The sequence below is a fragment of the Mirounga angustirostris genome, unplaced genomic scaffold, assembly GCF_029215605.1.
Source record: "Mirounga angustirostris isolate CCGP_5_RB_7025 unplaced genomic scaffold, mMirAng1.0.hap1 SCAF_11, whole genome shotgun sequence".
NCBI lineage: Eukaryota > Metazoa > Chordata > Mammalia > Carnivora > Phocidae > Mirounga > Mirounga angustirostris.
In genome coordinates this window covers 88,876,122-88,892,413 of record NW_026991719.1, presented here as the reverse complement: position 1 = coordinate 88,892,413, position 16,292 = coordinate 88,876,122, and the positions used below count along the sequence as shown (strand labels likewise).

Sequence of the window (16,292 nt, the reverse complement as noted above, 5' to 3'; positions counted from 1 at the left end):
TGCCTGACTGTTTGAGCTGGACCTTGGTGTTTTCCAGCATTTGATCCTGAATTGAAACATCAGCTCTTCTTGGGTCTTGAGCTTGTTGGCTTTCAGAGTGGAACTTACATCATCAGCTCTCTTGGGTCTCCAGCTTGCTGATGGGAGATCTTGGAACTTCTCAGCCTCTGAGCCAATTCCTTATAATCTCTCTCTCTCTCCACTTCTCCCTCTCTGTCGTTTGACCTCTCCCTCTTCTTCAGCTCCTGCTTAGAATTAGGTGGGAAGACACTGGGGGTTTTGAGCAGAGGAGTGGCATGATCGGACTTGTGTTTTTTTAAGGACCACTCTTGCTGTTGTGTTGGGAATTGGCGGGATGGGATCAGGAAGATGAGGTAGGAGGCTTGGACAACAATCCTGGTATAGACCAGGATGGTATTGGTGGAGGTAGTGAGAGGTGGTCAGACTCTGTGGGGTGTGAGAGACAGGGAGGAGTTGAGGATGACTTCAGGGTTTTGGCCTGCATGTTGGAAGAATGGAGTTGCCATTTACAGAGATGGGACATGGTGTAGGTATGGCAGGTTGGAGGATAAGATCAGGACTTTAGTTTACACATGTTAACTCCCTCTCATCTTAAATGATTTTGTTGTCCATACTTTAATTCTACATTTAAGAAGATTTTCCAAATTAGGATTTTGATTTGGGGCATGCTAAATGAAGTTAGAGTTGTCCGTTAGACATGGGAATTGGCAGTTGGTTTTAAGTACCACATTGGAGGTCATGACTAGAGGTGCAAGTTTAGTAGTTACCAACTTATCTAACACTTAAAGAAACCCAAACTGAGACACAATATTGATTTCTCACTAATGAGTTGGGCAAATTTTTAAAAATTAATAATGTCCAATGTAGCAGAAAATGGTGAAATACACTATTGTTCAGTCAGCCCAGAGTCCAGATTCCTGTTCAAAGACTGACCATGTGATGATGGTGAGGAAAATAATTATAATATTTTTTACTGACTTCTCACTGTGTGTCAGGTACCATGCTAAGCGCTTTATGTCTTATCTCTAAGTTAATGTTTGCTACCCAGAGTCATTTCTGTTTTCTAGGCATTCGTTCATGTAGCAGTTACTTTGGGGCCCTTATTTTGTGCTAAGTCTGCCTAGAAAATCCACAGAAACTGGACTCACTTACTCTGGACCAATAGTTTGGAATCTCTTTAGCACTACAGTCTCCTTTGAGATGCTGGTGAAGGCTATAGCCTCTGCTCTAGATAAATATACTCATTTCCTCGGGAGATCCCAGACTTCCCTCCTGAAGCTCCAGGAGGTCTGTGGACCCCAGGCCAGGTCCAGAATCTCTGTTCTGGGACAATTGTGCGAGGACACACAAGGCAAGAGTGGGAGGTGGGATGGGACAGAAGGTCAGGGCGTACAGAAATCTATGGCAGGCCAGTTTGTGTTTGGAAAGTACGGGTTAAGTGCAGATTTTGCTGCCAGGATGCTGAGATGCCAGGATGCTGGGGTCCCTTGGTGAATACTAACAGTGCTATCTGGGCCATACTCCCATTCCCCAGCATTCCCTTTCCCTTCCTCCATCTTTTGCCCCTGCTTGCCAGCCCTGGACAGCCTAAGTGTCTCTCCATCCCCTCTTCGACTCCAATCCTTGGAGGGCCAAATGCAGTCAGCCAGGACTCCAACCTTCTGCCCAAGTAGCTGGGATGCCTCTCCCATAGCCTGTGTATGGGGCTTTGCAATGAGTCCTTGTCTCTCTCTCTTTTTTTTTTTTTTCCTCCTTGCCCATGGAAGGTTCCGTGGCCATGGTCAAGCAGGCTACTAGGGTACCTGCCTGAGAAGCCACCAGACACTCACTCTCAATATTGATCAGTGCTTTGGTTCAGCAAAGGACGGGCAGCAGAGACCCCCTGGGTCAGTTTGGATTCTCTAGTAAGTAGATACTGGGATGGAGTTAGGAGCGAATGGTTGATTGGGGGTGGGCACCTGCGAAGGACAGAGAGGGAAGAAGCAGGATTGGGCAGGGAAGTCTCCAGACATTGATATATATCCAGTACTCATGAGAGGACAGAAGGGCAAAAGCAGAGTTGGGCAGGGAGTTGATAATGGATCTGAAAGTTGTGGCCAAGCCAGGAGACAGCTACAGAGCAAAGAGAGCCCTTCAGAGAAGACCCGCAAGGGACCGAAATGGCCAAACTTTAGCATCCTTCCTGTGTTCAGTCACTGGCTAGAGGCTGCCCCAAAAGAGCATGGCCTCAGCTCAGATGCTGCAGCCCATCCTGCAGGCACTGCAGCTGGGGACTGTCGGCTGTCCTCGCAGCTGAAAGGTTCAGTTCTTTCCAGAAGGGTGAATTGAACAGTGTCCCTAAGTTGCCACAACCTTTAACCATCTCTAAGCACCAAGAAAATGCCCAGCATGGCTGCACCACGGCAGATCAGCGCTAATGCAAGTTATCACCTGGTGACACTCCCAAGATGGGGTTTGCAACTCCGGGGGGGGGGGGAGACTCCCTGCCTTACAAGGACCAGGGTGAGGGTGGTTCCTGCCCTGCGCTATTGTATTTTTCCCTCCAGACAGGAGCCCCAGACCCACCCTCACTTGTGACTGATGTACTGAATACGCTTCTCCATGTTGACCCTCAGCTCTAGGAGCCTTCCAGCCAGGGAGGAAGGGAGTAAGATGCCCACAAAGACAGACGCTGTGTGGGCGCATATATATACACACAGGGCACATGGGGGGCGGCTAAATCTCCCGCAGGCTTGGCTCTAAGAACGGAGGACACAGCCGTTCCCGGATTCACTACCGTTCGTGAAGTGCCTGTAATTCTATCATAATGGTTAAGAATCATACCGGCCTGCCTTTGGATCTTGCTTCTGCCACTGGGTAGCCTTGGACAAGTGACTCTCTCTCGGAGCCTCAATTGCCGAATTTTCAAAATGGTCATGCCAAGAGCACCAATTTCCCAAGGCCAAACGAGATAATAATGCACGCGAGGTGCTCAGCATTGCTCACATTAGCTCACACCGACAGACACTAAGTTCTCGAGTTTTCCCAGGCTGCTGCCAAAGGGGCTCTGCAGTAATGAGCAGCATGGGGGGCAGAAACGGGGTTTGGGAGTGTTCTCAGGCCACTAACTAGGTGAGAGCCGCAGGGGAATAAAAGACGTTTCTCACAATAAGAGAAGCCAAAAGAATGCATCATCGGTAAGATATTTGGGAAGTTATATGCTGGGCTCATTGATAGCTGACAATAAATAGTATGTAGAAGTCGGCCTTCTGCAAGGTAGAGTTTGAGAGGCACCAAACTCCTCCCATCGCTCACACACAAAACATGTCCAAAGGGCCAAGATTAGCAGCCACGTCTTTAAGTTCTAGTATTGTTCCAGCTGCTTCCAGACAAAGTGCAACAATCCCAAGACACAGAAGCCAATCACTTCCATAGTGAGCTTATGAGTTAACAAACTGAACTTGAAAACGGACGGCGGGGCCCGAGGGGATGACTCTTAGGACACAGGAGATCCAGATGTGATGGGAAGGGGGATTTGAGGAGAGGGCAGGATAGTCTATAGAGTCTGCAACTGTGGGGACCTTTGGAAGCAAAACAAAGTAGGGCCCCAGAAAGATGGGAGGAAGGGGCACAGATGTAGGAGGCTCCCAGTTCCTAGTTTTGCCACTGGTCTCTGAGAGATGTGTGAGTGTATTTATGTTTTTAGCTGCAGTTCTTATTATAAGGTGGAAGGGCTTCCTTAACCACCACGCCTTCCCTCCCAGAGTGATTATAAATCCTCTGTCCAAGGGAGCCTCTATTTTCTGGTTTCTCTCTCCCACTTCCTCCCCTTTTCTTTCCAGTTGTTTGGAAAGCAACATTTCCCCAATTGCCCCCACCCCCACCCCTGCCAGCTAATTTCGCTTCTGGTCCCTTCTCCCAGGCTTGCCTTTTCTCTCTCTCCAGCAGCACCCAAAGCCAATGAATTATTAGCCTCTGAAGTGGGGCCCAGACCACTGGGAATCCGGGGTGCCACAGACAGACAAATAAGCTTATTAGAGGAATCAGCCCCAGAGGCTCTTTCAGGAACAGTACAAAAGGATAGGGGAATAAAGTGCATGTTGCCCAGCTCAGGAGATTCAGGGCTCCAGCGGGGCTGGTGACGCCGACCACCCGCCTTGCAGACTCCTCTCCCCGATTTCCTGCCCTTGTGGAAGAGATCTGGAATCGGTAATGTTCCAGGCCATTTTTTTTTTCTTCCCATGACAGAAAGACCTCTCAGAAAGACATTTGCGGATTGCTATTCTTGCTTCCCTTGAAGGGCCTACATCTCTTTTGTAGAGTAGAACAGTCCTCTCTCTCTGTATTGCTCTAATCTGAGCCTCGTTGTGGAGCTGAAGTCTCGCACAGGCAGTGACAAGTTGTGGTCATGGACGGCCGTCTCTTGTCACCTGATTTTACCCTCAAAGAACCAGAATCTGGGGAGAGGCCAAAGCCAATGGCCAAGCCAAAGACATCTAGCCATTAGTCTTGTGCACTGTTCTCACATCTGTTGTCTTATTCGAGCCTCACAACCACCTGGTGGGCCAGACCGGGCAAGTCTCCATTCCACAGCCGAAGCCAGAGAAGCCCAGAGTAAGCGAATCACCAAAGGTCACAAAATCAGCCTTAGAATACAGGTCTCCTTTGGGTCTGGGACCAGGACTGACTCCATCGAGACCACCACAGCCTATGTTAAACCCGGGGGCTGGTGCACCATGTCTGGAATGTCCACGAGGAAAGGGAAAAAATGCACACACAGGATTGACTTAAAATAGACCAAAATACAGTTTATGCAGTATTAGACCATGTTCATCAGAGGGTTTCTGCCAGAATGCCTTCTTAATGCTCTTCTTGGACACCTGAAATCGGGCACCTCCTCCCCGTTTCCAGCCTTCATTGCCATACAGGCCTCTCGGATTCTGCCGGGAGACTAAACGGCTGCTTTCTTAGCTCTGAACTTTGGGTGCAAGATAAGGAATGGGAGGAAAACAGTGCTGCCTTTCATGGCTTTCTGCAAATATGGCACGCAAATACGAGAGGAGGAAGTTTTTGATCAGTTCTCAGTCACGGTGACATGGCTGACACATAGCACCACTTTTCGGAAGCTGCCCGACCCCACCCCCCCACTAGAAAGTGATACTGAAAATTACAGGCTTGTTCCTTTTTGTTTTCCAAACTGCTGCTACAGTCCATTAAGAAGTTGGAAAAATCTATACAGCAGGCTGTGATCAGAATTTTCAAAAAAAAAAAGTAGTACAATGAGATAGAAAGTACCAGAAACAACTTGCAAGTAGTACGCATGAGGTTTATTTTGGACATAACATTTCGTTTGTCACATGCATGCATCTGTGTGCTGGATTGTGGTATTTCATACTTATTATATGTTAGAGCAAAGCCTTTGAAAGCCACTGATCTAGAAGATCATATACCTCAATCTGAGATGCAGGCTGTATCCTAAGACCCTTCATTGGATATGTTATTCCAACAATATGTTTCCTCTTTTTAGTGCTTCTCTAGGAAGACAGACTGACTTACATAGCCCACACAGGGTCACTGAGAACTCTTTTGTACAGAAAGCTGCATTTGGCAAAGAAGGGCAAATGTTTATTAATAGAATACAGCAGTTTTGTAGCCAGGTGTTTTGAAGAAATATTTTCATTGTATGGAGCCAACTGTTAAATCCAAAAGCCAACTATGCCCTACCGTTTCCCCCTAGATAGATCTTTATCCTTTATACCATGCGTATCCTTTCTATACCCTGTATTAAATAATACAAATTAGCAAGTGAAGTCCCCTTCTACTGAATTTCCTGCCTCACTAGTTTCAAGCAAGTCAATCCAGCAATATTCCAGAATAAGAGATCTCATGATATCTTCTTGCCTTTTTTGGACTGCTTGCTCCTTTTCCAAACACCACATGTACCATTTAACCTCACCGGGATTATCTTTTAGACACATCGTATATTACTGGGTAATTTCCAAAAACCAGGCACACATTAAGACTCCAGTTCACCAAGGCTCATGCATGTTTAAATAAGGTCCATGGCTCTTCCAGCCATACAAAGCTAGTCATACAAATACCTGGACAGAACTTGAATCTTGAGTTGACGAGCCTCCTAGGCTTATAGCCTTTGCCTTCCACTACACCTACAAATTTAGACCTAAGTAGACTCCTAACCATTTTTATCTAGGCAACTCATTACTGTACTTCATCAATCTCATCTAAGATGCCACTGATTGTGTGGCTCCCCAGTATTTTTGGTACTACTGAGGAAAGGGGGGAAAAAGCCAATTCAACTATGATTTGGCATCAATTTAGGATCCATGCCAATTTCAGGGATATTAAATTGTGAAAAATAAGTGCATCTGTGAAGAGATGGAAAAGGGTAGTTGGTTTCAAGGGCTGTTGCCTCTTCTCACTCCTCTCCAAGTGCCTGGTGACATATTTTTAAGGTAGAACTGAAATAAATGGGACCCTTCTTTCTGGAAACCAGCTGTCTTTTGGCTTAACTGCCTGCTGAATCCAGCATTTTGGCTAAAGTTCCTCAAGGTTAAAATTTCCAGTATCTCACTGGAAACCTCACTGCTCCCTCAAACAGGTGATCTCACAAGTGTGAATATTTGATAGGAAAAGAACAAGGTGGGCTAGAGAAAAGACAAAAATCCAGGTTGTCAACCACTGTTTTCAACATTCTAATGTGTGTGTTTTTTTTTTTTTTTTAAAAGATTTTATTTATTTATTCATGAGAGACAGAGAGAGAGAGACAGAGGCAGAGGGAGAAGCAGGCTCCCCGCAGAGCAGGGAGCCCGATGCAGGACTCGATCCCAAGACCCTGGGATCATGATCTGAGCCGAAGGCAGACGCTTAACCGACTGAGCCACTCAGGTGTCCCTAATGTGTGTGTTTTTTAATTTGAAAAACTTCCTCTTGTAAAGAAACTACCTCGAGCCTTAAAAAAAAAAAAAAAAAAAAAATCAAAAGACCTTAAAACAAGCTTGAGAAAACTTGTCACAAGGCAAATTTTATTTTATTTTTTCAAGTTACAAAAATATCATGTCAAAAATACAGTCTTAGTCCATACAAGAGTAGTTCCAGCCATTTAAAAGTTCTACAGAGTTTGGAAAAAGCAATGTATATAGAAGTCTTAAAACATACAATATAACCGCTCAATTCAGTTATTGCTAGTTATGTGCAGCTTTTACTTGAGACCGTTCTCTACAAGGGAAAGGCCAGTGTTCGGGTACTGCCTGTTGCTGCTCAAGGTGTAGGATTCGACGGCCAATCCAAAGTTGGAATGAGCTCGCTTGGAGTAGACTAGAACGTGGAAGTTTTGATCAGTACTACAAGAGAGTGAGGGCTACATTTCGGTTCCACCCCATTCTCCCATATTTAATTCTATTCTGTTAACACATCAGAAGTAAAATGTGTCGTTTGGGGCAAGAGTAAATGAATTGCTGGTTTTCAGAATAAGTGATGAGAAACCATAACTTTGAGGTGCGATGGAGAAATGAAGCTGGCACATTTATCTTAAAAACACTGAAACAATAAACACAAGAATGGAGAAAAATTTAAAGTTTAACAAAAACCAAAGCTAGCTTTTTCCCTTTAGATTTTGAGATGGAACAGGAATCAAGTTGTTCCTTTGAAGCCTAGGAGCTTATGAAAATCTGCTGTCCCCTATTTTCTCTTTAAAAAGACCAAGAGCTAGCCACATGACAGGAACATGCTTTAAAACAGTTCTATTTGCTCAACAGAAGAACGAATCATCAAATTAAATAATTTTAAGTTCAAATAAGAAAAAAAAAGAAAGAAAGAAAATGCAGTTGACAGTGTAAAACACAGAGAACAAATCACTTAACTTTGGGGGATGGGTAATACATAGGAGACTTTTGGCCTGAAGTTCACATGGAAGACTTAGAAGCTAAGGGTGTCCCGAAGAGATAGCAATGGCTTTGTTTCCCACTTTCCTGTCAGACCCTACAGGGTCAGCATTATTACTGACATCTTACCCCCAGAAGTTTTTGAATAAATTTGAGACGTAGATTGGTGAAAAGTATGAGGTGCACGGGAAAAACCTTTCAAAAGCATTCTTTGAACTAAAGTGATACTCAGGACCATTTGGCAAGGATAATTTATGACTTAAATCCTAAAAATAGGCTACATTTTTAGGAGGTAGAAAACAAGTACCAAAAATTTACCATTTGGCCACCCTCCTTAACTTTTGGCCCACCTTGGATCCTCTCCATTTCTCACTCCCCATTCTCCCATTAAAGCTATTACTGCCACTACCATCCGTTACCTAAAGTTATAAACTTGGAGCTGCCAAGAAAAATCTTAAGTAGTTTTGCTTTTAAACCACTGAGTATATCTAATACTCAAGTATTAACTCGGAACTTTTTAGTAGATTAATTCACTCCATAAGAAAACATGCCTACATGAAACAATTACTTAACGCGAAAAAAGACTACTGAACATCTCTACATGCTAATGTGTCAGAGCGGCTATGCAAACCTAAATTAGTAATGTTTTCACTGAACTGATTTGGATAAGCCTTATATTAAAACTTCATTACCAGCATTTACTGAAAATAGGGATGTGTCTTACTAAAAAATTAAGCTACAACAACAAAAAAAACTCCACTTCCTCCCAGAGAGTTATGTTGTGCTGATATCCCATAGATAGTATTAGAAAAGGGTTTCATTTTTGCAATAGGCTGGGCTCACAGTGCATATGTTAATACAGAGACCATGTGTACAATATTACCACAAGAATGTCATTAGTGAAATGTATATAAGGCATGTAAAAAACTAGCATTAAAGCTCTTAAGGGCAACAATCCAAACGGGCAGCCGCTAGAAAAGGTGCTGCTAGGAATAAAAAAGTATTAAAGAAAACAGAGTTTCAGCACATATCAGTTTATAGTGCTTCCACAATAAAATGAACTACTTCACATAAATTTATGTTGCTGGAACTAATGGACCAAACAAGAATGGACTTCTGCCCCCTTTTAACTACTAGCCCAATCTTGGAAACGGAAGCAATCACTTGCGATCTTCCACACGGTGTTGTTAGGAGTCGACTGGGCAGTCAGCAGGAAGTTCTGGTTGAAGTAGTGCTGTTTGTTTCCATCAAACTTCACAGTTCCACTGGTCACAACAAGAACTGTGGTCTGGGCCTGAGTAGCTTGCTCTTTACCCACATAAAAAAAAGAGAAGAGGTCACAGTTTCTATCTCTAAAGAAGCAGATTTTCAGGCTTAAACGACATTGCTTCTAACTTAACACACACACACAAGTTTCATAAACTTTCTTTACCTTGAGCATGCGTACCCAAAGGCAGAAAACTGAATTATCATTCCAAAGCATATTAAAATTTTCAGTCCAGAAGGAGTTTGGGGACTCTAAAGTTTCAAAATGAAGAGCTTATATCTAACACAGGACCATTTGGTTTCTGCATTTATTAATACTTCATTGGGCTTCTAAAAGTGCTTTTTCTTACTCTGCCTTAAGTTATTGTTCTTTTCAAAAACTATGAAAGAGGGAAAAAAATCACCCTAAACTACTACTTCTGACGCTTAGGACCCCACCTAGAGGTCAATCTTACATATCGCATCAATCTACCTTGAATCAAATTCCTTCTTGCCAAATCATTTTTTCCCCATAACAGAATAAGTTTCTTCTGTGAAATTTTAGGAGGTTGTAAGATAGGAACATTAACCAGAAATTGTTCTAATTTTTCTCTGGAAACATTTCAAGGCACAAAAGGCAGCTGTTTCTTCAGGGACAATAGATAATTAGTCCTCTCCCATCAACCAAAAGCACATTGAACCTCAATTTCTCACTCATTTTTAATAAACCATAATCATATTATCCAACAAAACCTACTAGTGGTCCTCTGGAATTAGACGCATCTAAAAGAACACCAAAACTTTGATCTGACTGAATTTTTCATTTTTAACTTGTTCCAAAAAGTAATTATTTCTGTCGCTACAAGTTGCTTGTTGCTTTTGGTGGTCAAGCTCAGTGCTCACTAAAGGAAAACAAAAGAAGTTGAAAGAATGTGATCTTACCATGCACTGGTTGGCAATCTAACATATTGACCTGGAACTCACTAGAAGGCAACATCTCAAAAAAATTAGTTAGGGCTTCCAGCCCTGTAACAACATTTCCATTCCATATTAAAGTGGCCTTGTCCAGATACAGCCTGGTTAGTGCCTTAAAGAGGAAAAAAAAGAAAAAAAAAAGGTAAAGATTTTTGTTTCTGGGGAAGCATTTTACAGAAATGGATCAAAGGGTTACAGGTGGCATATAAACACTTCCATAGTTCCACCTCCATCTCCTTGACCCTCCCGCTGGAAGATAATGTGAGCAAGGAAGGTCTGCCTCATAATCTTGGCTTTAACAGAGATGATTTTACTTCAGCCACAAGAACACTTTGCATCCAAACTGGAAGAGGGTTTTGAAGTTTTACTTTCTGTTTGTTAAAATGAATTAAATGATTATGAGTTTCATGCACATGCAGCCCCAAACCAGGTTTAGTCTCCCTCCAGTTTTTAATTCTGAGAATTAAAGTTGTCAATCGGGTCCTACCCGGACACTCCAACTCTAGTGCTTACGTACACGTGAATCATCGAATGTTTGAACCATTTAATGTCGTATGTGTTAGGAAGAATTTCTTTTACTACTACTCAAACACGGTATTTTGTTCAAAAGAATCACAAGTACTTGCTAGTGCAGAGTCTTTGCTAAGTCATGTAAGTTAAGGCCCCACATAAGGCAGAATTCAACAGTTAACCCCTTAGGCACAGGAGTTAGTATGTCACAGGACAGATTATTTGCTTAATCCTAAAATTTCACTTGGATGAAAAGACCAGCCCCTTATCTTGACTCTGGTAATAAAACTATGTTGCCTTTTTTTTTTTTTTTTTGCTACTTTATTTTTGAAAGCAGCAAGACACAACAAACATCCATTGTCAGGTCCCTTGTCAAACATCAGTACCAGAAACTTCTTTTATCTTCTGCCTTAAAAAAAAAAATAAAAATTTAGAAATAGAAAATAGAAATTTTGTGAGATTAACTTCTGTACCTGCAGCATAAAGAAAGCTCTCTAAAGCAGTCCTATGCCGATAAGGGACCTAGGCAAGACTCCAGCACATACTGAAACCATTACTTAGAAGATATGACTCAGGGATAAATCACAACAAAAAAGCTGATGACAAGAGAACTTGCTCTGTTGAAAACTAAAAGTATCCAAGCCATGTGGATCCTATTTGTGAGTGCTAACTACAGCTGTGAGCTTTAATCAGAAATTACTAATATAGGAAATTAAATGAGCAAATCAAGGAACGTTCCCTATAATGTCAGACTCCTTCACTAGCACTAATGCTTTTTTTAAGCATACTGGCTGAATGATGGGATTAAAAAAGGTAACATATTTAAGTAAACATATGTCAAGCCCCATGTCAAAGTGCAGTAAGTTACTTGCCATTTACCACCCTATAAATAAAATGAGGTTAAGAGAGGTTAGCAATTTGCCCAAGGTCACAGAACTAGGTAAATGCAAAGCTGAGACAGGATCCCAGAGCTCGCACTTCCATAATATCATACCCATCCTTCTCTAAACAATGCACTTTTAAAGAACAAGTCCACAATGATCACTTACGCAAGTCGGATGAAGGGCTGGCTAAGAAAAAAATGAAACAAAACAAAACAAAAAACCCCAAAACCCCTGGTACTTAACAAAGAGTAGTAGAGTCTATAACACTCACCCGTCTTCTTTTGTCCATTGTCTCATAGTAAATATTGACAAATTCCTCAGCAGCTCTACATGCCTGATCTACATGAGTCTTAAAATCCTACGAGAAAAAATTTAGACGTGTACATTACCCACCCCTCCAACTCCTAACAAACACAAACCCACCAACAAAAACTGAGCATTTATTTCAATCACTTTGTAGCTCCATACACAGTCCATATTCTTCTATATAAATTTGGACATTGTAAAGTTCAGGGCTCAGGAGTTTCCAGTTTTTACATTTTTCCCCCATTTTAAAGTACGTGTATTTGGGACACACTCATCCCTCTTCAGTGAATTTTTTCTCATTTCAAATGGGAATTGATAATCTTTGCTTGGTAACTGGTGCTGTAAGTACTGTAGGCTTCCAATATTTTACAAAACATTCACCTTAATAAAAATGATGTGGTCTGAACCTTTAAAAAGGCGGGGGATGGAGCGCTGAATCAGAAGTTATGACAAGGAGTTGCTCCGTGGGGAAAATTATAATAAGACTACGAAATAAAGGCCAATGAAATACTTGAAAAACTACATACTTGGGGAACTTGCTCACATTACGTAAAAAATTCACCGGCGTTTGCAAAGAATTGCAGAACCGAAGACGAGAAATGCTGTTGGGGTTTTCTCTTGCCGAATGATTAATAAGTACCTTTTCCCCGGCCATTCACTGAACCCAGCCTATTATTTGAATTAAGAATCCGTTTCATTTCTGTCAGGTGACCGAAAGTTATTTGTAGAGGGAAATAAGGGAGAATAAAATAAAAGATCGCAAGCCATAAACAGAAGCCAACATTCCCGCCTCTCGCCAGTTCCCATCTCGGGGTCCTTTCCAGCATCCGAAAGCGACTGCACAGACGCCGGGAGCTGGGGTGGCGGTGGGGGGATAGGTGGGCTACGGACCAAGAGGGGCTACAGAGAGCGAGTCCCGCCCCCCGGAGCCCAGCGGGCCCGGCCCTGATTCGCCACTGGACCACGTGACCACCAGCCAGCCCGCCCCAGCGCCCCTCCCCTCAGCTGCCCGAGCCGCGGCGCCCCGGCACCCTGCCGCGGCCCCGGCACTCACCACAGACGTGGCCATGAGCGAGCCCGAAGCAGCCTTTTCTGGCAGTGGCGGCGTCACTACCTCCTCACGTGTCGGGCGCCCTTGCCTGCTGCAGGACCAAATGTTTAGGAAGACAGCTAAACCCGCCAAACGCCGAATTCTCTACCCGCCCATTCTCTCCCGGAAGTAGCTCGGTCCGTTGTTAAAAGCACCCCGATGTTCCAACCTTAAGTACACTTCCTTTCAGTTCCGACCATACCCTCCCATCTGCCTCCTGTGTTCGTTTGTTAGCTATTTATCTACTGCGTTGGGAAGAAAAAAATCCTCGGCTTTCATAAACTAGATACTCTAACCAAAAGTATCCATTTTCCCAGGGACACGGGACAAGCAAAGATCCAAACGGCCCAATAGGGGGGCTTCTTTGCTCCAGGAGGCGGGGCCAAGGCTAGCCGAAGACCAATGAGAGACGCGAGGAAAGCCCTACTAGATCTGTAGCCTATTGGAAAAAGGGGTGGAGTTTGGCGAAGTATGCAACCACACTGCGCATGACTGGTGGAGAACGGTTTAAAGTTCTGGAACATTCTGGAAGAATCTAGCCTCACTGAACTGAATCCCAACGGTCTCAGTAGCATTCCTAAAATTATTCACAAATCACAGATTTGGTTATCTGCTATTCATAAGTAAAGGCTTATCAAGTTCCTTCATTCTAGCATGCACATGCGGTTTTTGTCTCAGACTTCAAATGAAGATTAGTATACATTACCATTCACCACTCTCTCCAACCTACTCTAACAACAGCTAAAATTTTATTGCGTGGTGACCACGAGCAAAGTACTTTTTCTAAGCATTTCAATCCATATTCACTTATTACTTCAATAACACTATTAGATAATCATCTCCAGTTTACAGCTAAGGCAAAATGTGATTAAGTAACCTGTTCAGGGTCACAAACTAGTTAGGGTTCAAGCCCAAGCGATTTAACTACCACTCCAACCTGATTTCACTCTCTAGCATCCTTTAATAACCGTTCACCTCAAAGGCACCAACACATTCTGGGTGGTCAAATCAATTAGCCATCTCTATAGTCTTACCGCGAATGACTGGTATGTGGCTCCTCATCAGCATAGTCCCTTCTTCGATGGTGTCTTCCTGAGTCTCTGCCATGAGAGGAGTCTCTCCTGAACTTTCTCATACTTCAGCGGTATTTTGCCCCCCTAGCTCTCCGCCGCCGTTCAGACCACCTTCAACTGCAAACCTATCCGCTTCCTTCCTTTGCGCCCCTCTTACTGGCGTCACTTCCGGGGGCTGTCTCTAATTTAAAACATCCCTCCTCCCACGTGACTTCAACTGCTACCCGTATGCTAATGAATCTTCATACACATCTCCAGCACCCCTCACCTCCAGTTCCGCATATGGAATTTTGCTATATATGAACACCAGAATGCGCTACAGTCTTCTCAAACTCATAGAGTCCAGAATTGAAACTCATTTCCTCTGCATGTCCAATCTTCTGTATCCTTTCAGTTATCTATGCTCGAATTCTTGGAATCTTTATTTTTAGCCCCCCCATCACCTAATTCATTTGTTCATTCAAAAAATAATGAACTCTTAGTATGGACTACCACATTATGCAAGGTTCTGGATATAGAGTGGTAAATAAAATAGACATGATTCATATCCTCGTAAAGTTCACAGTGTAATGGGAGTGCTAGACAATAAACAAAATATTAATGAACTACAGAGGAATTCCAAGTAACTTGCTCAATTCTGCTCATTTTTTTAAGCAACTTCTCTCTTCCCTACCTCCCCTCTCCTCCGATCCTCTCCTCTCCCCCTCCCCACCCCTCCTTTCCCCATCCCCCCTTCTTCTCCCCCCTCCCTGCCACTTCCCTCCCTCCCTTCCCCCATCCCTTCTGCTCTGCTCTGCTCTGCTCCCCCTCCCTTCTCCCCCCTCCCTTCTGCTCTCCTCCCCTCCCCCGTCTCCCTTCCACTCCCTTCCCCTCCCCTTCTCCCCCTTCCCTTCTGCTCCCTTCCCCTTCTCCCCCTTCCCTTCTGCTCCCCACCCCCTCTTCCCTCCCCCCTCCCTTTCTCTGTGCTCTCTCCCCCTCCCTTCTGCTCCTCTCCCCTCCTCTCCGCTCTCCCCTCCCCTTCCTTTCTGCTCCCTTCCCCCCGCTTCCCCCTCCCCTCCCCCTCCCTCCCACTCTGCTTCCTTCCCCTCCCCTCCACCCTCTCCCACTCTGCTCCCTTCCCCTCCCCTCCCCCTTCCTTCTACTTCCCTCCCCCCTTTCCCCTCCCCTCTCTCCCTTCCATTCCACTCCCTTCCCCTCCCCTCTCCCTCCGCCTTCCGCTCCCCTGCCCTCTCCCCCTCCCCCTTCCGCTCCACTCCCCCTCTCCCTTCTGCTCCACTCCCCTCCCCTCCTGTCCCCCTCCCCTCTCCTCTCCTCTCTTTCTCTCCTCTATACCCAAACGTTATCACTCTTATTTTTCCAAAAATTTCCTCATCTTTAAAGGTTTGGTTTTGATCTCAATTTGCCTTTCCAGACTTCTCTCCCATTATTCACCAACATTGGCAAAGTTAACTACTGCGGTTTGCCAGAAATGACTCATGTTTACTGCTTTATAGGTGATTGTATTTCTTTTTCTTTTTCTTTTTTGAAAGATTTTATTTATTTATTTGAGAGAGAGAGAGAGCACAAGAGGGGGGAGTGGGAGAGGGAGAAGCAGACTCCCCGCCGATGCGGGACTCGATCCTGGGACTCCAGGATCATGACCTGAGCCAAAGGCAGTTGCCCAACCAACTGAGCCACCCAGGCGCCCTAGGTGATTGTATTTCTTAACTGAAAGTTCAGAATATGTCTCTGGTGTTTATTATAATTTCATTCAATCCTCAGGACCCCTGGAGAGAGACACATTATTACCTAGATTTTGAAGAATTTAAACTGCAGTTCAAAGAGGTTAAGTAAGTTGGCTAAAATGACACAGCTAGTGGAGCTGGGATTTCAACCCACGGCTGGCTGGTCCCAAAGTCTTTGCTCTTAGACACTCTGCTAGCCATGCGTGTGCTTCAGCCTTCCTTATTTTGAAGTGTTTATTCCCTACATTTCTACCTGCCCCGTAGGCTGTGACCTGTCCTATGGCCGTGATGAGTGGCTACTGGTGGGGGGCAATAGTGCTGGGGACTACAGGAGTGTTGAGAGTACTGAAAGGGGGACAGCCGAGCTAGAGGTGGAGGGAAGACTGAGTTTTGCACTGAATGTTTGCACAGAACTTTGTGCACTTTTATTGCTGTGCTACAGGGGTGGGAGGCTGGGAAAACAACATTGGAAACAATGTTGGGCTCTGGTTGGTCAGAACAGTGAATTTAAACCATATGAAAACTATGTTTGGGGGGACAAATGGGAACCAGGCGAACCAGACACGGAATTGCTCTTTGCTAGA

The 16,292-nt window shown here is 44.2% G+C and overlaps 1 protein-coding gene across 3 annotated transcripts; it reads right to left on the bottom strand.

Moving 5' to 3' along the window:
• Positions 1-7,016: 7,016 nt before the first annotated feature.
• Positions 7,017-13,251, bottom strand: NXT2 (nuclear transport factor 2 like export factor 2). Of its 3 annotated transcripts, none has more exons than XM_045881441.3 (4): positions 12,876-13,251; positions 11,787-11,873; positions 10,089-10,233; positions 7,017-9,209 (listed from the first exon to the last, which is right to left on the bottom strand). In XM_045881441.3, the coding sequence occupies exons 1-4, from the start codon at positions 12,888-12,890 to the stop codon at positions 9,028-9,030; spliced, it is 429 nt and encodes a 142-aa protein (XP_045737397.1). In that variant the 5' UTR covers positions 12,891-13,251; the 3' UTR covers positions 7,017-9,027. The 3 variants fall into 3 exon arrangements, with proteins under 3 accessions (XP_045737397.1, XP_045737407.1, XP_045737415.1); XM_045881451.3 differs by lacking the exon at positions 12,876-13,251 and adding an exon at positions 12,462-12,753; XM_045881459.3 differs by lacking the exon at positions 12,876-13,251 and adding an exon at positions 12,349-12,475.
• Between the last annotated feature and the right edge of the window lie 3,041 nt (positions 13,252-16,292).